Genomic DNA, 26,289 nt, shown 5'->3' on the forward strand with positions numbered 1-26,289 from the left:
ACTAATTATGTTAAAAACACTTTTTAAAAAAAATGTTGGGGACCACTGTTTTTTTATGTATATTTATTTTTGGCTGTGTTGGGTCTTCGTTTCTGTGTGGGGGCTTTCTCCAGTTGCAGCAAGCAGGGGCCACTCTTCATCACGGTGCGCGGGCTTCTCACTATCACGGCCTCTCTTGTTGTGGAGCACAGGCTCCAGACGCGCAGGCTCAGTAGTTGTGGCTCACGGGCCCAGTTGCTCCGTGGCATGTGGGATCTTCCTGGACCAGGGCTCAAACCCGTCTACCCTGCGTTGGCAGGCAGATTCTTAACCACTGCGCCACCAGGGAAGACCCTATTTTTATTTTTTAATGGTATTTTTTGTTAAGCAGAAGTGCTTTCTTTTAATGTAATTAATGTACTAATCTTTGCTTTTTTAAAAAAAATACATGATTGCTAAGTTTAATTTAACTGCTCTACCCAATCCTGCCCTATGAAAATAACAAAATGTTCCTATCAAAATTACATTGTGGGCTTCCCTGGTGGCGCAGTGATTAAGAATCCACCTGCCAATACAGGGGACATGGGTTTGAGCCCTAGTCCAGGAAGATCCCACATCCCGCAGAGTAACAAAGCCTGTGTGCCACAACTACTGAGCCCGTGTGCCACAACTACTGAAGCCCACGCACCTAGAGCCCATGCTCTGCAACAAGAGAAGCCACTGCAATGAGAAGCCCGCGCACCACAACAAAGAGTAGCTCCTGCTGGCCTCAACTAGAGAAAGCCCACACGTAGCAATGAAGACCCAATACAGCCCAAAATAAATAAAATAAATAAATAAATAAAATTACATTGCAATGTTAGTACAGGTTTGATGTTTTGTTTTTGATACAACTCTATAAACTCTATATAAAATGCACTTTTAGAAAGTTTTAAGGCTTAATAGAGACTTATAATTTCTCAATGCAGCCTAGAAGTTGAGAAAAGAATACTAAGAATTCTTGAATCTTCCAAATACAGGCAGTCCCCAATGCATAGAATTTCTTGCAAATACAAATGACCACCCCCATCAGGCTCACATGTATAGAAACACCTCTTCTGCTTCTCCCAGTGACCAGGCTACCCAGGCATTGTAAACCCATGCTGACGGCCTCACGGAGGAAAAGAAGGGGGGAAAGATGAGAAGAAAGTAAGGCAGAGAGTTCTGTCACTGCTGCCGAGAGGCTTTTGCTATAGTTCACGTTTTACTCTTTCCCCCAGGCCTGTATTCCCACCTCCTGTTTCCCCCATCTCCACTCCAGAAATCCCTGCCTTTGGGTAGAGCTAAGAGGTTTTCCTCTCATTTGGCCGACAGCAGCGAGTGGCTTGAGAGGGGTGGACCACAAGGGCCAGCGCTGCAACTTCAGGTTTCTTCTTGGCAGTCCAATTTGGAATTCACAAACAATTTTCTTCTGTATTAAAAAGAAAAAAACACAGTTATAAATGGTAGTTCATTTCTACAACTAGAACATTACACTCTAAGTTAAACAAGTTAGTATGTTTGGGCTTAAAAAGCTAATCACCATTTATGACGGGGTTTTTTTGGGGGTTTTTTTGTTTTTTTTTTTTTGCGGTACGCGGGCCTCTCACTGCTGTGGCCTCTCCCGTTGCGGAGCACAGGCTCGGGACGCGCAGGCTCAGCGGCCATGGCCCACAGGCCCAGCCGCTCCGCGGCATGTGGGATCTTCCTGGACCGGTGCACGAACCAGTGTCCCCTGCATCGGCAGGCGGACTCTCAACCACTGCGCCACCAGGGAAGCCCCTATGACGTTTTTTTAATGGGAGAAAAAATGCTCTGAATTCCAAACCACTTTCTTATAATGACTTTTGAACCACAAACCATTTAAAGGATGGAGACAGGAAGTACTCAATAGAGTCACATGGAATGAGTTTCTTGGCTCCAAAGTCAGGGGGGCAATTGAAAGAGGGAAAACTATCTGGTTGACAAAGCCGCGTGCAAATCCCTGCAATGTGCCAAGTATAAGAAGTGGAGTTTGGCAGGTAGCTCTTGCAGGCACTTAAGCAGCTAGACTGATGGGAATATGACTAAATACAGTTACTGCTTTTCTAAACTTTTATAATGATGAAGATATTTCTAGCACCTGGCATCAGCTTTGTAGGCACTCACACCAATAGCTCCACCACCCTCTCTCCTTTGTTAACAGTTGTGCCAACAGGAGTGAAGGGTGGGAATTGAGACTGTAGCCCTTTAGGCACTGACTGGGAGAAACTTTTCACCTGACAGATTAAAGCAACAAGACCCTTGCCATTACCTTTGGGCAAATATCATGGATTTGGCAGGCTGAAACTTTGCCGCCAAACTGCTTAACTTCCTGGCCTAAGGTCTCCAAGTCTCTTCTGGAAATTGTTTGTAAGTATGGTCCAGAGGTTCTGCAAAACTTTATAAAGTGGTCTAAGCGAAATTTTCTTCCCCTTTGGTGTACCTGAGTAGCTGACTTTTTTCTGGAAAAGTATCAGAAACAGACCAGAGTCAGTAGTCATTTATGTGAAGCATAAATTGCTTTTTAGATATTATTAAAGAATTCAAATCTCAGAGCCCAAGGTTCTTGAGCATCTTCTTCCCACCATTAACAGGAAGAAAGACCTATGATGGTTTTAAATAACCCCATTGCCTGAATATATCTGGATAGATTTAAAATCTTGCAGAAGTCAGTGGGCCCAGAGAGAGGAAGAACGGTAGCTTTGGAAGGGAAATGTCCGTGTCATTGGGAAAGCCAAGACTTAAGGCTGGTGAGAGAATCAAAGGAACAATTCACAAGCAAAACCGCTTGTAAAGAGACCAAAATCAGTCCCTTGTGAACCAAAGGCAGGCATTCCTATGTAAGACTTGGGGAAGGTTTCCATGGCAGAAACAGGGCACCTCAGAAGATGAGGGTACAAAATCTTTCCATAAAGCATAAGACCAAGAGCAACTTTTTGGTTTTTGTTGACAGCTACCGAGGAAAAGCAATCAAGATGTTCCAAGAAAAGACCGCAGAACAACAGCCAGGGATGAAATAAAAAGGATGCATTGGGGTTTAGCAGCGGTAGTCTCAGGAGTGGAGACAGAATCCCTGAAGTGTAGATGGCATTTGGACCTAAGTGCAGTATCCAGAGACTCCTCACAACCTTTAGTGTTACTGCTTATGCCTTCCTTCTCTATCCCACAGCAATGGACAGATTGTTTCTTAGTTTTTTTTCAATGGCTTTAAACTCTGCTACTGTTTTAGTCATTTCTAGATACCCAGTTAGCTGACAGATCGCTGGTGCAACAAGGATGCGGAAGGTTCCACCTCATCAAGCCTCACTGTGGCCTTGCACCCTACACCTCCCTCCCCAGCCCTTCTTACACTTCCCCTCGTAGGGAATGACAAATGAGCATCACTAGGGAGTCACGCTGGGCAGTCTGGAAGGCAGAGCCCTCTGTGCAGCTCTCAGGAGACTTCAAATACACAAGCCCTCTTCGCACCCCACTCCTTTGGGCTAAGAGACACATTCATATTTGACACCCTATCCCTCGAGTTTCTTGCTTGGCTACGGGGAAGCAAGCTGCTTCTCTTAATGGAAGGAGTTGCTGGATTTGCCTCCCAGTAGGGTGAGGGCTTTGTTGTGAGGGCTCCTGGCTGTGAGTCTGCGGTGTGGGCTCAGGCTCCTTGGCCTGATCTGCCTCCCTCCTGCCACCTTTCTGGTTTGGCTCTTCTCTGGGGAAGACAGTCATTGCAGTTTAAGGTCTGATTTGGGGTCTCCTCCTTCACATAGGAAAACGTGACCCTTGGGTTTGTTTAGGTGTGCCAGGGTGAAGTGGCAGTAATTGGGGACCCGAAAACATCACTGGTCTTCCCACCAGGTGGGTTCAGATGCCATCCACTCGTCCAAGATACCACTTCCTCTCCTCCTGTTAGGCGGGGGGTAGTCCTTTTAAATGTGTTCTGAGGTTCTTCCGTTGATCCGAAATTTTACGTGCCATCCTATTGAGCCTATTTGGAGAAACAGCTTCCTCTGGACTTACAAAAGGACTACTTGATCCTCCTCCCAGAGGCTTCATGACCTGGAGCTGGCTGGCCGCCCTCTCTGGACCTGTTGCCTTCAGCTCAGAGCCTCCTGCAACCCTCCTAATCTTTACATTACGGTTAGTGTATTTGTGTCTCATTTAAGAAACCCTTCTCTACCTCAGGTTGTGAAGATATATTAATCATTGAATGACTTTATAATTTGTGTCATATTAGATCTCATATCCACCTGGGGTTGACTTTTATGTATGGTGTGAATTGAGTCCAGTTTCATTTTTTTCCCACACGGTACACAAAAGTCTGAGCTTCACTTATTGGAAAGATTGTCCTTTCTCTCACTTCCCTGCAGTACACCTATGTCATTTATCAAGTATCTTTTTTTATGGGGGCCATTTCAGTTTTTTTTTTTTTTTTGCTGCTGGAATATAGAAATACTATTACTTCTTTATATTGATTTTGTATCCAGCAACCTCCCTTAAATATTTTAAACTACATTAATAAATTTAATATGTTCAAATTACTTCTAAGCATTTTGAATGCCTGACTAAGCAAACCCATGCTCCTTGTAAGAAAAACCTTCCAAAGCATTTCAAAGGCTCTGAAAATCTAATTTAACTTATAAATTTGGTAAATCCATTTCTCTTAAATATTAGAATACCACTTACAAACTTGCTCACCTTCTTACTTCTTTTCATTTGAAATTATAAATCCATTACATGTTTTAAATAAATAGAACCGTATTTATCTATCAGATAGTCTAAAAGGCAAAAGTCTCAAGTATCACAAATACTTTTTTTTATTATTATTATTATTTTTTCATGTTTCTCACTGCCTCTTTGATCAGGTCTTTATTCAAAATTAGCTGTCCAAAATGATTTGACCTTTACTGAATAAACAAATTTAAGTTTATGCAGAAGCCTTCTTTTCCTCTGTGGTGGGTTTCTTTTCTGTGGGCTTCTTTTTTTAGCGGGCTTCTTTTCAGCTGCTGGTTTCTTGGTCACCGCAGCCTTTTTTTCCACCAAAGCCTTCTTTGGCTTCTTCAGCTTCTTAACGCAAGCAGCCTCCTTTCCTTTCTTTCCCACCACAGGCTTCTTGCCTGGAATCCCCTCCTCATCTGATTTGGCTTCTAGTGCTGCTGCTGCCCTATCCATCCGGATTTTGTGGTTCTTGGCGTGGCAAAGAATGGTGTTCTGGCGCATGGTCTTTGCATATGGGTTTAGCTTCAACATGATTCTCAGGTTTTTCAGTGGATTCTTCTTCAGGACTCTGCGATGAATCTTCTTGCGTGGTGCTCGGAGGGCTCTTTGGATCTCTGGGCTTTTCAAGATTCTGCTAAGGTCTGTATTGAGCATCTTGTGCATGGGGAGGTTGTATCAATAGTTAGTCTGGAGGGAGGCAGCTTTACGCCAAGTGCCATACAGCTCATCTAACTTGCGGAAAGCACTTTCAGTCCAAATGCAGAAACGTGCCACATGCCCACCAGGAGCAAGTTTCAAAATGTTCAGTTTGCTTATATTAAGCAGAGTAATTCCAGGGATGTTTCTGAAGGCCTTGATGATACCGTTGTCCTCATTATAGATGATGCAGTGTCCCCTGCGCTGGATATGGTGACAGTTTCTCATTTTGCCTTTGCCAGCTCTCATTCACTGTGAGGCGTAGACCTTTTTGATATCATTCCAGGCCTTAAGTTTCTTCAAAAGCAAAACAGCCTCCTGGGTCTTCTTGTAGCCTTCAACTTCATCTTCAACCACCAAAGGAAGTTCAGGAACTTCCTCTATGCGATGACCTTTAGACATGACCAGCGCTGATAAAGCCGAGGCAGCCAACGCAGAGCAGATGGTATGTTGCTTCTGCATTGTATTCACTCTGCGGTGCCAACATCGCCAGGGCTTGGTTGGCGCAAACATGCGGGCCCCGTGACACATATTTCCAAAAGCATCCGGACCAGAACGGTGAGCACCGCCACCTCGAACCCTGGGAATTCGAGCCACAGCTCTGCCAGTTGCCCAAGACTCAGCACTGGTTTGATGACCTGCTAATTCACTGACAGCATAGGGCTGTCTGTTGTTTTTGCGCAAGTTGGTGTGCACAAAGTTCACAATATCTGGTTGAATGGGAGCCTTGAACACAGCAGGCAAAGTGACATTTTTGCCAGATGACTCCCCCTTTTCAGAGTACACTGATATCAGTGGACGAGCACACGCCATGGCGGGAGAGGAGAAGGCCACGCTCCCCTCAACCTGGCGGCTACCACAGGAAAAGCTACAAATACTTTAAATAACATACATAAACGGATTATTCTTAAACCTAACATGAAAGTGTTAATACTAATGGTATGATTTCATTTATCACCTTTGCATTTAATTATAAATCTTCCTCTGGTTAAAAAGTCATTCATCTGGGCTTCCCTGGTGGCGCAGTGGTTGAGAGTCCGCCTGCCGACGCAGGGGACACGGGTTCGTGCCCCGGTCCGGGAGGATCTCACATGCCGTGGAGTGGCTGGGCCCGTGAGCCATGGCCACTGAGCCTGCACGTCCGGAGCCTGTGCTCCGCAACGGGAGAGGCCACAACAGTGAGAGGCCCGCGTACCGCAAAAAAAAAAAAAAAAAGTCATTCATCTACTAAATGAAGCAGCAGTTTTAAAATTGAAGATGATCAGAGAGGTTCTATTTCAGGAGAACTGAAGTTACCGCCTGGAGCAAGTCATTGTTACTAATTATGCAATTTATAACCAGAAGATTACTTACCAGTAAGAAATTTGAGACTGGGAAGAGGACCTGGGGGAAATTTAGGTTCAGGATAATCTTTTCTGAACTACAGGTGGACACGTGGGTCCTAAAAACCATCTCTAAGAGTGGCTTCCAAGCCCAAACCCCTCAAGTGGAATTTCTCAACCTGCCTCTTTGAGTTCATAAAGTAAATAACCCAGCCGATAGCCATTCCTTGAGCCCTCTGCAGGCCCAAGGGTGTGCACACCATCAGCAAGTGAGCCTTTGGGAGTACAGGCCAGGAAAGAAGACTGCACAAGCCCTGTGATTCTTGGAATTTGTGTTTCGAAGTTTGGTCTGTGTGTGTTTGAGCCAGGAGTTAAGGGAGTATCAGCAGGGATGGGTACATCCCCTTGACCCATGGACTTTTCAGCTCTTGGGAGGGTGCAGCTAGAGGGGAGCCATAGCAGGACCTTCTAAAGTGAGGGGGGCCCAACACCAGGTCCACTCTTGCCTTGATCTAGGGGCAGAACTGCACCTAAACTAGGACAAAACTTCAGGTGCTTCTCTGACTTTTTAAAGTAAAGCTATTAAGCCAAATATAAAGATTATCCTAACAAATCAAGGGACTCAAAAGTAGAGACAAAAGCCTATACCAACAGCATTTTGCTCTCCCGAGGGCCCCATAGAATAAGATGGTGACTGGACATATTTTTGTATTTCTATAGAACAAATCAGTTCCTCAGATAACTGAAACCGTTAACTCACTAAAACTTTATTATTAGAGCAGTCCTCAGTAGCTGTAATGCAAGAATTCCTTTATAAGAGAGGGTTAGAGGCAGATATCTAGTTGCAAGTGGGGAGACTTGAAACTGCATTTGCAGAGTGGTTTACATAAGCTGAAGAAAATGTGAAAGGAACAGGTGGGGAAAGGGCACCATTGGTACTTTGCCATGACTGTGTGTGCCAGTCTCTTCCATCCCCCAAATTCCTTTTTGGCTTTAAGCTACCATAAATAAATTAACAGCATTAAAAATATTAGGCTTGCTTCTGTGTCATTTTCTTTTTGGGCCACTGTACACAGCATATTAACACAGATCCTTTGGGGAATGCTAAGTTAAACACTCATAGGTGACAAATGAAGGAGAAATAATACAAATGAACAAAATCACAAAAATACACATACAGATTTTGAAATATGTTTCTGTTTTATGAAAATAAGTGGAACTTGTGAAAAGTGAAAGAAACCATACTTTGATAAGCCCAAAGGCTTCTCTTCTATGCACATACTTGTTCTAAAAATTCAAGACGAAACAACTTCCCTGTGTTGAATCAAAACTGCCAGGCATTAAACCTCTCCTAGGAACTAGACAAATCTTATACTTTCTCAATTCAAATCAGAAGAAAGGTATAAACTCAGCTCCTATTCTCCAGGTTAACCTGTGACTTTTACTCTATGTAGACCATAATGAATCACGTTTAATTAGATACCTGAAATGTTGCATAGAAGGTCATTCCTATCCAATTCACTTTTTTTAATAGTAGGTCCTTGTTGGTTATCTATCTTAATATGGCAGTGTATACAGGTCAATCCCCAATTCCCAATCTATCCCTCCTCCCCAATCCATTTCACTTCTTGTTCTCAGATTCCGTATGCTAATTTGTGATTACTGATGTTCAAGGACTTCAGCTGAACTGACTCAGCTATGAAAAACTATTCCTTGCAATCTGTATAGATAACTGATTGAAGCAACTCTAAAACAGTTAACATTTAATATATTCATAATTTTGTAAAGCCTTGTCATGGGTCTTTGTTTACTGACATTAACTCCATAGAAAAAATTGTTCCCCCCAAATCCACATCTTTTAGGCTTAGAGTAAAGGATGGTCATGACTTTGAGGTGGATAGTCCCAACTCCTGGGGGATGCTTTGAGATTTGGGGGCATATCCATGCTTAATGCAGTGTGTTAATCTATTCAATGAGTATTTATTGAGTGCCGACAATGGGTAAATCACTATGCTAATATAATGGAGAAAAGAGTTACATATTTCAAAGGAACTTATGTTCAAATGAGATATGCCATATGTACCCAGTTTACAGCATGATTTATGTAATTATTCCTTTACTGTTGTCACCAAAATTGTTTCCAATCTTTTGTTGTCATTTAAGATGCTGTCGTGAACATTCATCATTCATTCATTTTTTCACTGAATATTGATTCAGTACCTATGATATGTCAATCATTAATCTTAGTGCTGCAAGATTTCATATTACTGCAACAAATGGAACATGTACATAATACTTCAAAGTTCCTTTGTGAAATTTCTCCTGTGAGAAATTTTTGTTCAGAAATTACACCAGCTTGTGATTGAATGTTATCACTAAACGGAGAAGGACCAGCCTATAAAACCTCAAGTGAAAAGTTATTGAATACATGCCCATGCCAATCATATCTGCTCTAGGAGAATTTTAAAAGTATAGAACACTTTATCCTTTTGAAGTATAGGCCCAATTAGAGATAAAACCCTCCAAAAATTGAGAGTTCTAGGTCTGCTCAGATATATGAAACCCATGGTAGCTGGGAAAAGAAAAGCTGAAGCTAAAGACATTTTTGACCACAGCAAAATAGGATCATGTCCAGCAAATTTCTTTTTAAAAATTCCCTAGATTCCATATCACCTAAATTCCACATCATCACTTAATCCAGCTAAATATAAAAACCCAAAGTAAAATATGTATGATGGTAAGGGAAAGATTGCTTGCTTTTCTCTTAAATTATCAGTATAGTTGCCTTTGAAAACACAGCAAAACAAAGTTTTGTCTTCAGCATTTCAGTCACAATGTAACTTTCCTGCTTACCATGGTTGAGAAACTCAAGGTGCCTAATTATAAAATGTTCTCTATCACTGGTCTGTTTGTTGGCCTTAAATACTGTTTTGGCGACCCCTAGTGTGAAACATGATATCAACACCTGTACGTATAGAAAATCCTTTTATGACTTTAAAACTTGCTTACAGAAAAAGGGTATCTAAAATAATTTTTCACCAAATGAGATGTGATTTTTGTTCATTTCAATTTGAACTTTGTATTTTTCTGCAATAATAAAATTTAAATATAATTTCTGGATACACAAGATCTTTGACAATCAATAAGAGGGTAGTTATTTAGAGTATAATACACCCATACAGTGGAATAGTATGCAGCTTTAAAACAAGACAAAAAAACCAAAATGAATAAGGAAGATTTTTTTTTTTTTTTTTTTTTTTTTTTTTTGTGGTATGCGGGCCTCTCACTGTTGTGGCCTCCCCCGTTGCGGAGCACAGGCTCCGGATGCGCAGGCTCCGGATGCGCAGGCCCAGCGGCCATGGCTCACGGGCCCAGCCGCTCCGCGGCATATGGGATCCTCCCAGACCGGGGCACGAACCCGTATCCCCTGCATCGGCAGGTGGACTCTCAACCACTGCGCCACCAGGGAGGCCCATAAGGAAGATTTTTATGTACTCATATGAGATGATCACCATGATATGTCAAAGAAAATAAAACAAAAAGCAAACAAAAAAGTCAAAGTAGAGAACTATGGTGAGCATTTTGCTACCATCTAAATTTTAAAAGGGGTAAAATATCATATATATCTGTATATACTTAAATAAATATATCATATATATTTGTGTTTTCATTTTAAAAATCTCTGGAAGGATAAATAAGATATGTATGGCAATGGTTACTTACTGAGGATGGGCGTGGGAAGTGAGCACATGTTGGGAACTGCATTCCTTTGTATACATTCTTGGTTTTGAACAGTGCCTTGACCATTCAAAATATTAAGTGACTTTAAAAAAATTTTAAAGCCCACAGCTTTAAAGATAGACCAAGAAAAGATGAAAAGAGAAAAATGTTACCTCAAATTTGCAGACTTAAAAAATAGACAAAATGTAACTTTCTATCTAAAAACATATATTTTTTCTTTTCCTTATACATTTTTTTATTTTATATCCTTTCCGCTGGCATCTTGTCTTGCTTAATTTCCTTACTCAAATGCCAAATTGTACGATGGCATTTGATAGTTACATTGAAGCAACCTAACAGGCAGGATCCACTTGAGGTAGTATCTTGGGACTGGAAATAGTAACAGCTCTCCTGGCATGTCTTGCCAACAAGGCCACTGGTTCCAAACCAAAAGTCTTTATTGACAAGAAGTGTAAGAAAATGTGATATTCTTTACTAGGTGACAATTTCAGACTCATAAGGAACATCTTTAAATATATATAGCAGATATAGCAGATACCCAGGAATAAATCTAATAGAAGATGTGAAAGATCCATATGGAGAAAATTATATAAGCTTTATTTAAAGTCAAAAAAGTAGACTTACATAAATGGAAATATTTACTATGTGCATAGATGAAAAAATTCAATATAGTTAAGATGACAATTCTCCCCAAATCTATAAATTCAGTGTAACTACAATTAAATGTGAAGCAGGGTTTCTGTGTTATCTGTAAGCTGATCTTGATACATGGAAGGTTTTTTTGATGACTTTGAGAGTCATTTGGGGGACTAAGAGTACAAGATACTATTCAGAGATTTATTTAGATTTTAAAAGTTAATGTTCAACTTATTAAAGTTATAAATTGAAAAACTGCCTCTTTCCTTAAGCATTTAAGCTCAGCAAAAAATCCTAAACTATTTATTAGCTTAGTAAATTTTCACAATCACTTTTTTTGTTGTTGTTGTAGTTTTTGTTTTGCGGTACGCGGGCCTCTCACTGCTGTGGCCTCTCCCGTTGCGGAGCACAGGCTCTGGACGCGCAGGCCCAGTGCCCATGGCTCATGGGCCCAGCCGCTCCGTGGCATGTGGGATCCTCCCGGACCGGGGCATGAACCCATGTCCCCTGCATCGGCAGGCAGACTCCCAACCACTGCGCCACCAGGGAAGCTCCCCACAATCACTTTGAAGAGGCTTTTGGATAAAATTTAGTTTCACTCCAAATTTTTACTCTTAAACATTTTATACCATACCTTTTAATGTAATACTTCAATTTTCCTTTCAAGTATTGCAATTGTCTGACTTAACAAATCAAACCTTTTCATGTACTTAAATTATTTTCACAAATCTAATTAATTAAATTTACAATTTTTTTTCAAAGTTCTCATATATTCCACATCACTGTATAAAACAGTGATGGGGGCTTCCCTGGTGGCGCAGTGGTTGAGAGTCCACCTGCCGATGCAGGGGACACGGGTTCGTGCCCCGGTCCGGGAAGATCCCACATGCCGCGGAGCAGCTGGGCCCGTGAGCCATGGCCGCTGAGCCTGCGCGTCCGGAGCCTGTGCTCCACAACGGGAGAGGCCACAACAATGAAAGGCCCGCGTATCACACACACACACACATACACACAAAAACAGTGATGAATTGTGCCCCAGCCCCACCAAATGGTGGGGTTAAAGGCCCCAACAAACATTTAACTGCTAACCCCTAGTAACTCAGAGTGTGACTGCATTTGGAGATAGGACCTTAATGTGAAATGAGGTCATATGGGTGGACTCTAATCCAATATGACTTGTGTCTTTCTAAGAAAAGGAGATTAGAACACACACACACACAGAGGGAAAACCCTGTGAAGACACAAAGAGAAGATGGCCATCTGCAAGACAAGGAGAGAGTCCTCAGAATGAAACCAAGCCTGCCAACACCTTGATCTTGGACTTCTAGCCCCCAGAACTGTGAGGAAATAATTTTCTATTATTTAAGACACTCAGTTTTTGGTACTTTGTTTTGGCAGCCCTAGGTAACTAATATATCTTGGCTCTTAATTAATACATGTAAATGTATTTCCCATCTAGCTCCAAAGGTCTTTGAATTTGAGGTTTTTCCTCTCATATCCTTAGAATCATTCTTAATGATATAGAAATAATATTAATTTTCATGGCTTTATTTGATTACTCAATCACAATTTCCATGAGGATTTTACTGACAATTCTAAATTCATGTGGAAGAGCAAAGGATCAAGAATTATTAAGACATTTATGAAAGAAGGTACAGGCTTTTACCCTGTCAGATATCAAGACTTACTGTAAGGCTACACTAATTAAGATCTTGTGTTACTGGTATGGGTACAGACAAAGAGCCTAATAGAATAGAATGCCCAGAAACAGACCTACACATGTACAACAGAAGCATTAAAGATGAGTAGGGAAAGAATGTACTCTTTAATGAGTGATTGGTTATCACTGGGAACTAGTTAGCCATATATAGATCCCTAAAGCAAAACAAAACAAAAACTTCCAGGTGGATTGTTTCTAAACATGAAAAAGCAAAATTCTAAAACTTTTTAAAGAAAATGAAGGAAACTATTTTTTATGGTCCCAGAGGAAAAGAGAGTTTTGTTTATTTTCTTTCTTTCTGGTTTTTTTTTTTTTTTTTTTTGCAGTACGCGGGCCTCTCACTGCTGTGGCCTCTCCCGTTGCGGAGCACAGGCTCCGGACGCGCAGGCCTATCGGCCATGGCTCACGGGCCCAGCCGCTCCGTGGCATGTGGGATCTTCCCGGACCGGGGCACGAACCCATGTTCCCTGCATCGGCAGGCGGACTCTCAACCACTGCGCCACCAGAGAAGCCCTATTTTCATTTTTTTAAACCAAATGCAAAAAGCACAAACCATAAAGGAAGGCTGATACATCTGACTACTTTAAACTTAACTTCAGTGTAACAAGAGATACCCTCTCTTTCCATAAAGAAAGGGTAAAGATGATCCCCAGGCTGGAAAAAAAAATATTTTCATTGCAAATAACTGGCAAGCGAAGTATCCTGATTATTTAAAGATCTCCTTAAAAATTAGTAAGACAAAGACAAACATCCCAATAAGAAAATGAGCAAAGGATATGAATATGCAATTCACAGAAGCAGGAATATAATAGGCCAATAAACATTTTTTAAAAAGCTAGATAAAACACATAGCTAAAGCTACATATATCAACAGGGATACTGATGAGGAAAAAAACAACTTTCATAACAATACATACATAGTGTCACTTATATGATGCTTTTAAACATGCATAACAAAACATCTATTGTTTATGGATATACAAACTTTCAGCAATCAAAAACACAGGATCAGGATAATTAATTCTAGATTCAAGACAGGATCCTGAAGTGAATAACTTAGGGAGGGGAATACAAAGAAATTTTCAAGTTCATTTGTACAGTTATTTCTTTAAAAAAACCAAAACAAAATAACAAAGTTGGGAACAAAAATGGCAAAATGGCAAGGTTTGATATATCTGGATGGTAAATCCACAGGCATGCCTTATAATAGTCTCTACGTTTTAGGAATGATACATTTATAACAAAGATTAAACTGAAGGGGCAACTTTTTTTTTCATTTTTGATACTGGCATTTATTTGATCCCATAAGGAATATTTTTGTAATTAAAAAATTTTTTAAATAAAGTTGAATGTATTTAAGGAGTGCAACATGATTTGATACACATATACGCGGTAAAACGGTACTACAGTCAAGCTAATTAACATATTCATCTCCTCCCATAGTTACGTGTGTGTTGAGAACACCTGAAATATACCCTCTTCGGAAATTTTCAGTATGCAACACAGTATTAACTATAGTCATCATGCTGTACATTAGATCTCTAGACTTACTGGTCCTACATAACTGCAACTTTGTACCAGAATAAAAATATTTTAAAGTTATCTTTCACCTAGTAAAGAGTTCTATTTGGCTGTCATGCAGTTGTTTATCCATTCATCAAACGTTTTTTGAGAAACAATCTCTGCCAGCCTATGAGGATATCATAAAAGAAGCTTATGGTGCTTCCCTGGTGGCGCAGTGGTTGAGAGTCCGCCTGCCGATGCAGGGGACACGGGTTCGTGCCCCGGTCCGGGAAGATCCCACATTCCGCGGAGAGGCTGGGCCCGTGAGCCATGGCCGATAGGCCTGCGCGTCCGGAGCCTGTGCTCCGCAACGGGAGAGGCCACAACAGTGAGAGGCCCGCGTACCACAAAAAAAAAAAAAAAAAAAAAAAAAAAGAAACTTATGATACAAGACATCATTTAAGAAAGTAAACTATTTTTTCAAGTAGTTTGTATTCCCGTGAGGAAGTTGTTAAACCAAATATTCGTTATAAAGTGATAATAACAAAGAGACGTACAGGCTAAAAAGAGGAAGAATTTACATCTGTCTGGAGTAGCCAAAGGCAATTTCAAGGAGATACTTTCGAGCTGACTTAAAGGGAGAAATGTTTGCCAGGGGAACAAAAGCATTCCAAGCGGTGGGAACACTTCCTACGGAGAAATGGAGAGGCGAGCCGCACGGAAAGATGAGAAAGAAGTATAGGCTGAGGGCGTGTAGGGTGGGGTGAGAAGTTGGAGGGAGGATGTCAAAATTAGAAGCTCAAGAGGAAGGAGGGGCTTGATGTGGGCGCCGGAACGTGTCGGAACTGGTGCTGTACTTTTGTCACCAGGCAGGAAACGGCGGCCCTACAAGCGTTGAAATAACTTTCCACACAACTTGTAAGATACTTGGTTGGCACCAGAACTCGCGTCTCCTGACTTCAGCGTGGTCCACCCCTGGTCGTGAAGGGGCTACTGTGCCTCGTTAGCTTCAAAAGCGGAATTACACCACGAGTTCATTTGCCCAGGTGCTTATAGCCCTGTCCTATTAGAGTTTCTCATTTCCACTCAGCCCCAAACCGCCGGAGGATGCTTCACACCTCCCAGACACCGCGCTCCATTAAGCCGCCCACTGTCTTTCAAACATCACTCAGGGGTCTCCTCTCGGAGACCACAAGTCCCAGCATGCAAAGCTCCTGTTAGAAAAGGGCCACTAACTAGACCAGGATGCAACGCTCTGCGAAGGGGGCGGAGCTCGCTATAGGGGCGGCCCAGTGGTAGCGTCGCCTGGGCAACTCCAATTCGGTGACAGAATACACTTCCGCTTCCGCCTCTGAGCCCTGGGACCGGGAGTCTTCACGACTTCGTAGTGTGACGTCGTCCGTCTGCGACCGCGCGGCTCCGGAGGTTACGCCGGGTGGCCTCTCCGGTTTGAAGCCCCAGAGCGGTTCCTTGTCGTCTGCGGCCTCTGACCTGGGAGCAAAGGGAAAAGCGGCGAGATGACAGACCGCTACACCATCCACAGCCAGCTAGAGCATCTGCAGTCCAAGTACATCGGCACCGGCCACGCCGACACCACCAAGTGGGAGTGGCTGGTGAACCAGCACCGTGACTCCTACTGCTCCTACATGGGCCACTTCGACCTTCTCAACTACTTCGCCATTGCCGAGAATGAGAGCAAAGCGCGAGTCCGCTTCAACTTGATGGAGAAGATGCTGCAGCCATGCGGCCCACCAGCCGACAAGCCGGAGGAGAACTGAGACGCCGCCGTGTCACCGCTGTACGTGAGCATCTCTCTCCCTGAGTTCCGCCGGTTTGCCGTCATTCCCGCGTGTTCCTCCCCCAAGGGGACTGATTTTCCATGGCTCTGCTTCTCGTGCTTTACTTGTGCAGAGGTGCTTACTGGGGGCGTCCCGCCTGACCTGCCTTCCTGTGGACCCTGTTTTCTTGTGGAACACAGCGTTGGGAGACCGTCAGGACCCCTGAGAACTGTTACCGGACCGTGGAGAGAGCCTAAAGCCAGCAAACGTTAGAGAAGACGGCACTGGAGTGAGACGGGATTTAGAGGCTCGTTTTCAGCTAGTTGATTGTCGTTGTTGTTTTTTCTATAAAGTTTGGAAATGTTTCAGTCTCTTGGTGTGGACTACTTGTGTTCTGGTGGAGGGGTCCAGGGACGGCTCTGGAACTGTGGTTTCAGGGGAGGCGGGAGGATGGGGGCGGATAAATAAGGGGAGGGTTGCGGAGGGGTTGGGCGGTAGTGCAGGACCAATGTTCATTGCCGGACACTTAAATGCGTCCTGCACAACGTTTAGAATGTTCCCCAACCCCGACTTTTCCCAAGAGCTTTTTTCAGGCCCATAACGCTTTCAGTATTGAGGTTTGTGATCATTGTATCCCTTCTTTTTCTTTCATTCAAAAATATCTTTGCTGGCATTGCCCTCTCTCTGTAAATTGCATCCTCTCTTTCTTTTGGGACTTTGTGGACGTGTTTCGAGAATTGACAACCTGTCAAAACGAGTTATTTCATTAATTCACCATTCAACAAATATCTGTTGAGCGCTATGTGGCAGGCATTTTCCAAGCTTTAGGGGCTTGTATTACACTAGATGGGGGAGCAGGAGGCCCCACGAACTGTAGACATAAGTAAGCAAATGTTAGAAGGTGCTGTGGAGAATGGGACTAGAAGTAGGGTTGCAGTTTTAAACAGGACGCTCATGTTAGACTATTGAGAAGGTGACATTTGAGCAGAAGCTTTAAGGAAGTGAGGGAAATAGCCATGCAAAAACTAAGGATATTACTTTTCAGGCAGAGGGAACTTCCAGTGCAACGTTCCTAACACAGGATTGTATCTGACTTGTTGGAGGAACAGCAAAGAAACAAGTATGACTGAAGGGAGTGAGCAAAGGGAAGAGTACAGGGATAGATTATGGAGAGGGAGCAGGTAAGAGTAGAGCCTGGTGGTCCAGTGTAGACTTGTGGCTTTTACCCTAAAAAGGTGGGGAGCCATTGGAAGATTATTAAATTATACGATCTGACATATTTCAGATCAGTGGGTCTCAAACATTTTGGCCTTGGAACACCATTACATTCTTAAAAATTCTTGAAGACCCCACAGAGCTTTTGTTTTAGAAGGTTATAGCTGTTGCTGGTCACCAAATTAGAAATCAAAACTGAGAAAAATTTTAAATACCTGTAATTCATTTTTAAATAACAATAATAAAACCATTACATGTTAACAAAAACATTTTTTATGAAAAATAACTATTTTCCAAAACAAATAATTTCGTGAGGAAAATGGTGCTTTTTTTTTTTTTTAAACAATTTTGCAGATGTCTTCAGTATCTGGCTTAGGATAAAACAGCTGGATTCTTGTATCTGCTTTTGCATTCAAACTATTGGGATATGAAGTTTTGGTTGAAGTATTTAAAAAACCACTTCACATAAATATGTAGTAAGGGAGAAATCTTTTTTAAATTTATTTAATTTATTTATTTTTGACTGTGTTGGGTCTTTGTTGCTGCGTGTGGGCTTTTCTCTAGTTGCGGAGAGTGGGGGCTACTCTTCATTGTGGCGTGCAGGCTCCTCATTGCAGTGGCTTCTCTTGTCGTGGAGCATGGGCTCTGGTGTGTGGGCTTCAGTAGTTGTGGCACGCGGGCTCAGTAGGTGTGGCACACGGGCTCAGTAGTTGTGGCTCCCGGGCTCTAGAGCACAGGCTCAGTAGTTGTGGCGCATGGGCTTAGTTGCTTCGAGGGCTGTGAGGTCTTGCCGGACCAGGGCTCAAGCCCGGGTCCCCTGCACTGGCAGGCGGATTCTTAACCGCTGCGCCACCAGGGAAGCCCCAGGGAGAAATATTTTAATAGCCTTTTCAAATAATTGTGGATATTCTTTGACACTCTAGCAAAACCCAACAAGTGGTAATTTCTTAGAAATTAGTTACAACATGGGGGCTGGTCAATCAACTTTTCATTCTCTATTACATTAAAATTCATTAATCTGTCTTGAACTTTGTGGATCTTTTACCCATATGTGATTTTGAAATATCTTGCATTGCTCATTTGGAAAGTGTTGGCTCACTGAGTTACACAGGCCCTCTAAGTGTTGACACATTTCATTGTGTCAACATATCAAAATATGTACTTCGTACATATTATTAGTATCACCACTGATCTCATCAGGAAAGTCTTATAGTATATGAAAGCTGAAAAACTAACAACGGTGGTATAAGTTTTCCACAATTTGGAGTTTTTGCTTGATAGCTTAAATTTGGTCACTGATAGCAAATACTGTCTGTTGTTTTCCTTGAAGTGACAGGCCCGTTTGGTTCCTTTTCAAGAAAATATCTATCAAATACCCTGAGTAACTGCAGTTCATCAATCTTTCAAGTAAAAATGATGTTCCTTAAGAAAAAAAAGCCAGTTGAGTTTGTAACTCAATAGCAAGTGCTTTTTCTTGAGAAAACCGTTGTGCTTTGGTGGCAGCAGAAATGCTTTATGCATACTACCAATTCTGTCATGAGAAGTATTTTAAAAGATGTGTCCTCATGGGCTAAGAGTTCATAAAATCAGTACATTTTATTGCTTCATCAAGGACATTCTGAAGTGAGACTGAGTTGATTTTTTTATTTTGTTTTTATTGAGAGTACATGGCAGTGGAGAATACAATGACTACCAGTAGTTCGGTGCCACTATCTTGATTGATGCTAAGTGCTAGTAGTTTTACTCACTGTTGCTTTTGTACCATCTGTACAAATGTTAACACAGTGAAAATGGCGAATAAAATCTTAGTATTATTAAGAAAATAGTGTTGACTTCACAGATCTCTGAAGTTCCTTTCCTACTATTTTCACTTGAAAATAAAACTAAGAGACTGACAGATTAAACTATAGTTATTTAGACTTGAGTATTTAGCAGATATTTTCTCCATAAATGAATGAGATGGGCCATCACTTCAAGGAAAACAACTGAACTGCTGTTTCAGGGGATCTTTCTGGCTGCTGTGTTGAGAACAGATAATAGGTAATGTAATAGAGAACAGATTGTAATTGTCAGCAACTAAATAAAAGTATCAATACTAATGCTTTTCCCCCCATAAAGAGTAGGAGAGAGTCAAACTGTAAATCCCCATCCTTACAAAATTGGCATGAGAGTGAGCCCTTGTCCCTCATTGGAGTCTGTAGCAGTAGACCAAGAGAGATGACAACCTGAATTGGAAGTAGAGAAGAAGGCACTGGATATTTAGTATGGGGTAGCTTATATAAAGAATCAAATGAGGACTTCCCTGGTGGTGCAGTGGTTAAGAATCCGCCTGCCAATGCAGGGGACACGGGCTCAATCCCTGGTCCGGGAAGATCCCACATGCCGTGGAGCAGTTAAGCCCATGGGCCGCAACTACTGAGCCTGCGTTCCAGAGTCCACGAGCCACAACTACTGAGCCCACGAGCTGCAACTACTGAAGCCCACGTGTCTAGAGCCCGCGCTCTGCGACAAGAGAAGCCACTGCAACGAGAAGCCCGCGCACCACAACGAGGAGTAGCCCCCGCTCGCTGCAACTAGAGAAAGCCTGTGGGCAGCAATGAAGACCCAACGCAGCCCTAAATAAATAAATAAATAAATAAGATCAAATGAGTAATGTGGAAAATAAAGAACTGCAAGAATTTAGAAGAAAGTTAGTAACCTAAAGACCACCATGAACTGGCTTGGTTTATATTGTTAGGATTCATAGGGACAAGGATTTTGGTCTGTTTTATTACCTGATATAGCTCAAGTGTCTAGAATTGTGCTGGCACATCACAAGTGTTCAATAAATGTTGAGTGGTGAATGTGGAAAGATAGGGCTTAATCTAGACAATACTCTAATTTATGTTTTAGGCAGTCTTCAAGTTCACCAAAGTAGGTCATACCAAAGAAAAGAGATATTTGAAAACATGCTTCTTAGATAGTAATAATAGCTAACATATTGGTAGCTTTCATGGTGTACCAAGTGTTCTATCTTATGTGATCTCTGGGAGGTATTATCTTTGTTTTACAGATGAAACAGCTTCAGAAAAGCTATTTGCCCAAGGTCACACAATTACTGTGTGGCTAAGCCAGGATTTAAACCAAGTCTTTCTAGTTGCAAAGTACAAAGTCTTAAATATACTGTTGCCCATGGAGGTCTAGTATATGAAAATCATATTAGAATAATTTGAAATAAGTTACTGTCTCAGATGAAAAATGGAAATACTAAAAGTTTAGTAGGTTCTAATGAAGGAATATCAGACCAGTGTGAAAGTTCTTATATAACTCTAAGTAAAAAAATGTAATTTGAAATATATTGCATAAAGATAATTTTAATGGGAATAATTTATGTGGAAAAAATCCATTGAAAGATTTGAAAGTAAACAAAATGCAGTTCAAATAAATTTACTTGAACCTGTTACTCTTTTTTCTGTACTGGTATAAAATAATATTTGTATCAAACACAGGAGGGCAGCAGATGATACTCTGGTAGAAATTGCTTTTGGAAAGAGCTCTAAACTTGTAGATTTCTGCTAATGGGAGAAAATCAATTCTTTTTATATTATTTTCAGTGATGTCATTAGAAAGCCACTTCGTGAACTATAAAGTGATAAACATGTTTATCTTTGACAAATATGTAGTGAATACTACAGATCACGGTATTATACTTACAAGGATGGGACAAGGTAAGGACCCTACCCTTAAAAGGATACTAGTTAGGGAAATGGATACAGCACCACATAAATAACTCTGATCTGTAATGGCAAGAGGTGAGTGCTAGAGAAAGATAGAAAAAAGGTGATAGAGTTTACAAGAAGAATTTTCAAACTGCCTGTGAGAGAGTGAGTGGATGAAGACATTGTTGAGAAAGAAGCTTTTAAGCAGGACCTTGAGTGATAAGTAAGATTTATTTTATTTTTATTTTTTTATAAATTTATTCATTTTATTTTTGGCTGCTTTTGGTCTTTGTTGCTGCACGGGGGCTTTCTCTAGTTGTGGCGAGTGGGGGCTACTCTTTGTTGCAGTGCGCAGGCTTCTCATGGCAGTGGCTTCTCCTGTTTCAGAGCACGGGCTTCAGTAGTTGTGGCACGTGGGCTCAGTAGTTGTGGTTCACGGGGCTCAGTTGCTCCGTGGCATGCGGGATCCTCCCGGACCAGGGCTCGAACTCGTGTCCCCTGCATTGGCAGGAGGACTCCCAACAACTGCACCACCAGGGAAGTCCCGATAAGTAGGATTTATATTTGCTAAAACAAGGGCAAGCCATGAGGAGCCTCTGGAGATATGACCAAGCTGCCCTAGCAAGGCCAGGAGAATTCAAACTGCTTATTCCTATTTAAAACCCTTCCATTACTTCCAATAACTTATGGCTTATAGGGCCCTTCACTCTTTGATTCCCGCTCTCTTCAGAAGGCTGGAAAAGCAAGTTAAGGTCTAAATCCTAGGATAAAAATGTTATCTCAATTAATCTTCACAACAACGCTGAAAAGGTTATTATCTCATTCTACAATTAGCAAACAGAAATAGGAAAAATTAAGTTGTTTGCATAATATCACTCAGCCAGTAAAGCAGTTGAGCAGGGACTTACACCCAGGTCTGATTTTAGCATCCACGTTTTTCATAGGGTAGGTCAAGGTTTTCAAACTATGTCTCACAGAATTCTAATTGCATGAAAAGTTATAGATGGTTTCTTTTCTGGGGGGTGGGCGGGTGGATAAGGAGAAGGGAGTATTTTGGTTAAATAAGTTTCAGAATTGCTCCACACAATGGAGGTTCATGCTTCAGATTAATTTTTTAAAGTTCTGCAGTTAGAAATTTTGCTTATCATTTCCTAAACTTATTTGAACTTGGAGTTCCTTTTCTTAAGAAATACCAAGATAATTTTGAGAAATTTTTGGGAGGGATACTGCTTTTGTCAATGAAAGAAATTTGAATAGAGAAATGGTGTGTTCAACCCTGGGCTTGAGAAAATGAATTTGCTGGCAGTGTGTGGGTGGAACTCATAACCACAGATAACTTTCCTTTCCTTCTTAGATTATTCTAATTCCTTCAGCTGAAAATAAGTACATTTGTGAGTGAAGAGTTCTTTGTTCTCAGCTCTGATGCGTTTCATGTCTCCATAGCTAGTGACTTAAAGACATTAGAAACAAAAGAGACTTAATTATATTGCACAAATTAGTTATGAAGCTATCTAGGGTCCATTCTCCATGGCAAGGATGTGAAAACAGCAATGTTATTGAGGAATTTGGACATTTTTGTTTACTCATTTTATTAGTGTCTGGAAGATGTATACTGAACAAAGCATCGGCAGTGAATAATCTGACAGCCAACAGTTGGTCTACTTCAGAGAGATGACAATTTGCTCTTATTTTTTAATTTATTTATTTTATTATTTTTTAAATTTATTTTTGGCTGCATTGGGTCTTTGCTGTGTGTTGGCTTTGTCTATTTGTGGCGAGCAGGGACTACTCTTTGTTGCAGTGCGCGGGCTTCTTATTGCAGTGGCTTCTCTTGTTGTGGAGCACAGGCTCTAGGTGTGCAGGCTTCAGTAGTTGTGGCACGCAGGCTCAGTAGTTGTGGCTCGCGGGCTCTAGAGCACAGGCTCAGTAGTTGTGGTGCATAGGCTTAGCTGCTCCGTGGCATGTGGGATCTTCCTGGACCAGGACTCGGACCCGTGTCGCCTGCATTGGCAGGCGGATTCTTAACCACTGCGCCACCAGGGAAGTCCAACAATTTGTTCTTAATTTAACTGACTTTTTATCTCACATCGCACATTCCTTCCAGGCTCCCCATGTCCTTCATTTTCCTTACCTGCAATACACACATCACACATACCTGCCCACTCAATCACTTAGCATGGAAATAGTGATTAATTAATAGTGATTAATAGTGGGAAGGGGTAAGAGGTGCTAGGAGGAAATCAAGACATGGAAGAATCCATCTCACCTTTCACTGGGTGCAAATGGCCTGCTACAAATGGCCATTTACCTCCAGATCCTTCCTTTCCTCCACTTCCCTCATTTCCTATCCACTGTTCTCAGTTGTTGTCTTGTCCCCCAGCCTTACCTCTCATCACTCTATCCTCCAGCTTTAGCAAACCTTATCCTTTCTTCCTCCATGTTGCCTCATGAAAGCAGTAGACTTCAAAACAGAAATGTCTTCATACCATTAAAAATGGGGAAGAAATGTAGTAGGCAATTTTAGGGGTTGTGGCATACAGCATTGAAGCGTGTTCACCTTCTCAGCCTCCCTTTCCAATCCAAGCCCTCTACTAAGCAGACCAGAGCACTAGTCCTGGTTCTGGTCTACCACTGTCTATTTCAGAATTCTACCCTTTATAATAAAGATAATATCATGGTCCTATCTCCTTCACTAATTTTGATATGGATCAAGTGATATTGTACTTTTTAGAAAAATTTGTCTTTTCCTAATTAATAAGAAAGGTGTAAAGAACAGTATAACATGGATATACCTTCTTCCTCAAATTGACAACTGTTGATGTTCTGTCAAATGTACTTCTCTCTTTCCTATTTTTAAAATAATTTTGCGGGCTTCCCTGGTGGCGCAGTGGTTGAGAATCCGCCTGCCGATGCAGGGGACACGGGTTCGATCCCTGGTCCGGGAAGATTCCACATGCCCGGAGCAACTAGGCCTGTGCGCCACAACTACTGAGCCTGTGCTCTGGGGCCCGTGAGCCACAACTACTGAGCCTGCGTGCCGCAACTACTGAAGCCCGCGTGCCTAGAGCCCGTGATTCGCAACAGGAAAGGCCACCACAGTGAGAAGCCCACGCACCGCCACGAAGAGTAGCCTCCGCTCGCCGCAACTAGAGAAAGCCCGCGTGCAGCAACAAAGACCCCACACAGACAAAAATAAATAAATTAAATAAATAAATTTATAAAAAAAAAATAATTTTGCAAATAATGTATGTAAATGTGGCCCTTCTAAAAAATGAAAGGAAGCACTACAGATAAAACTAATGTTTCCTTTGACCACTCCTAGCCTAGTTTTTTCTCTCTCCTCATATCAATCCCTACCACCAAATGATCTCTATGAGTATACTTTCAGTATATCCATTAGACCAAACATATGTCTCTATCTATCTATCTATCTATCTATCTATCTAGTATAGAAGTATTTTGTGTTTTAAAAAATACACAAATGAAACTATTTGCCAGTTCCTTAAACAAGCTAAACATATAATTACCATACAATTCAGCAGCTCCATTCCTAGGTACATACCCAAAGAAATTGAAAGCAAGGACTCGAACAGTTATTTGCATGCCAATGTTCAGTGCAGCATTATAGCCAAAAGTGGAAACAATCCAAGTGCCCATCAACAGATGAATGAATAAACAAAGTATGGTATATACATATAATAGAATATTATTCAGCCATAAAAAGTTCTGATACAAGATTCATAGATGAATCTTGAAGATATTATATTACATGAAATAAGCAAGACACAAAAAGACAGATATTGTATGATTCCATTTATATAAGGTACATAGAATAGGTAAACTCACAGAGACTGGAAGTTACTTAGTGATTATTAGGGGTTGTGGGGAGGCACAGGGGTAATTATTACTTAATAGTTATAGAATTTTTGTTTAGGGAGCAAAAAAGTTTTGGAAAAGATAGTGGTGATGGGTGCACATTGTGAAAATAATTAATGGCATTGAATTTTGTAATAACCTATATGGGAAATGAATCTGAAAAAGAATGGATATATGTACGTGTTTAACTGAATCGCTTTGCTCTATACCTGAAACTAACACAACATTGTAAATCAACTATACACCAATATAAAATAAGTTAAATTTTAAAAAATTAATGCCATTGAATTTTATACTTAAAAATTATTAAAATGGTAAATTTTATGCTACATATATTTTACCACAATTTTTTAAAATTAATAAGATAATATATCAAAACCATTGAATAGTATACTTTATTTTTTTATTATTATTTTTTTTTTGCGATACGCGGGCCTCTCACTGTTGTGGCCTCTCCCGTTGCGGAGCACAGGCTCCGGACGCGCAGGTTCAGCGGCCATGGCTCACGGGCTCAGCCGCTCCGCGGCATGTGGGATCTTCCCGGACTGGGGCACGAACCCATGTCCCCTGCATCAGCAGGCGGACTCTCAACCACTGCGCCACCAGGGAAGCCCTGAATAGTATACTTTAAATGAATGAATTATATGGTGTGTGAATTGTCTCAATAAAGCTGTGTTTATATATATATTATATATAGTATATTGTACATGTAATTCCATGCTTTTTTTACATATTATATATATATAATTGAATTATAATTGACATACAATATTATATTAATTTCAGGTGTTCAACATAGTGATTCCATATTTTTATACATTACGAAATGATCACACACATTATATTTTTAAGATCTATCCTGTTTGAGAGATATGGACATGTAGTTTATTTCTTTTAATGCTGCACCCTGAGAATATACCACAATTTATATATCCATTCCCTAATTAAGGGCACAGAGATTGCTCCCAACATTTCACTATTTCAAACAGCGATGTACTGAACAGCCTCATCCATGTCTCCTTAGGTGTGGGCAAGGTGTTCTATCAGGATACAGATGTGTATCATGTGTTTTGAAAGGTGTAAAGCATCGTATAAATGTAGGGTTCTTACTTTCAGCACCTTTACTCTTGGCCATTCATTTAATGAATGTTTATTGAACCTGCACCAAGGCAAACAGGGTCACGGGCTTTGTGGATCTTACAGTCTTTGGGGAAGCAGACGAGTAATCAATTGACTAGAATCAGAGGTGACAAACTCATGAACACTTCGGTCTCTCCAAGGCAGTTCCTTCTGCTCTGTAGTTTTCATCTGGACCCACCTCAGCTTCTCACTCTTCCTTCCCTCCACTTGCCCCCTTTCCCTCCCACTGTTTCCATTTG

The 26,289-nt window shown here is 41.3% G+C and overlaps 1 protein-coding gene and 1 pseudogene across 1 annotated transcript; one reads left to right on the plus strand and one right to left on the minus strand.

Annotated features, from left to right (window-relative positions):
* Positions 1–4,838: 4,838 nt before the first annotated feature.
* On the minus strand, positions 4,839–6,269 carry LOC132500123 (large ribosomal subunit protein uL4-like; annotated as a pseudogene).
* A 9,461-nt stretch (positions 6,270–15,730) lies between these two features.
* SF3B5 (splicing factor 3b subunit 5) lies at positions 15,731–16,489 on the plus strand. Its single transcript, XM_060115127.1, has 2 exons — positions 15,731–16,141; positions 16,255–16,489. The coding sequence occupies exon 1, from the start codon at positions 15,861–15,863 to the stop codon at positions 16,119–16,121; it is 261 nt and encodes an 86-aa protein (XP_059971110.1). The 5' UTR covers positions 15,731–15,860; the 3' UTR covers positions 16,122–16,141; positions 16,255–16,489.
* The last annotated feature ends 9,800 nt before the right edge of the window (positions 16,490–26,289 follow it).

The sequence above is a fragment of the Mesoplodon densirostris genome, chromosome 12 (genome assembly GCF_025265405.1).
Source record: "Mesoplodon densirostris isolate mMesDen1 chromosome 12, mMesDen1 primary haplotype, whole genome shotgun sequence".
NCBI classification, from domain to species: domain Eukaryota; kingdom Metazoa; phylum Chordata; class Mammalia; order Artiodactyla; family Ziphiidae; genus Mesoplodon; species Mesoplodon densirostris.

Coding starts and splice junctions, on each gene's coding strand:
- SF3B5 (XM_060115127.1), top strand. CDS start 15,861: ATGACAGACCGCTACACCATCCACAGCCAGCTAGAGCATCTGCAGTCC.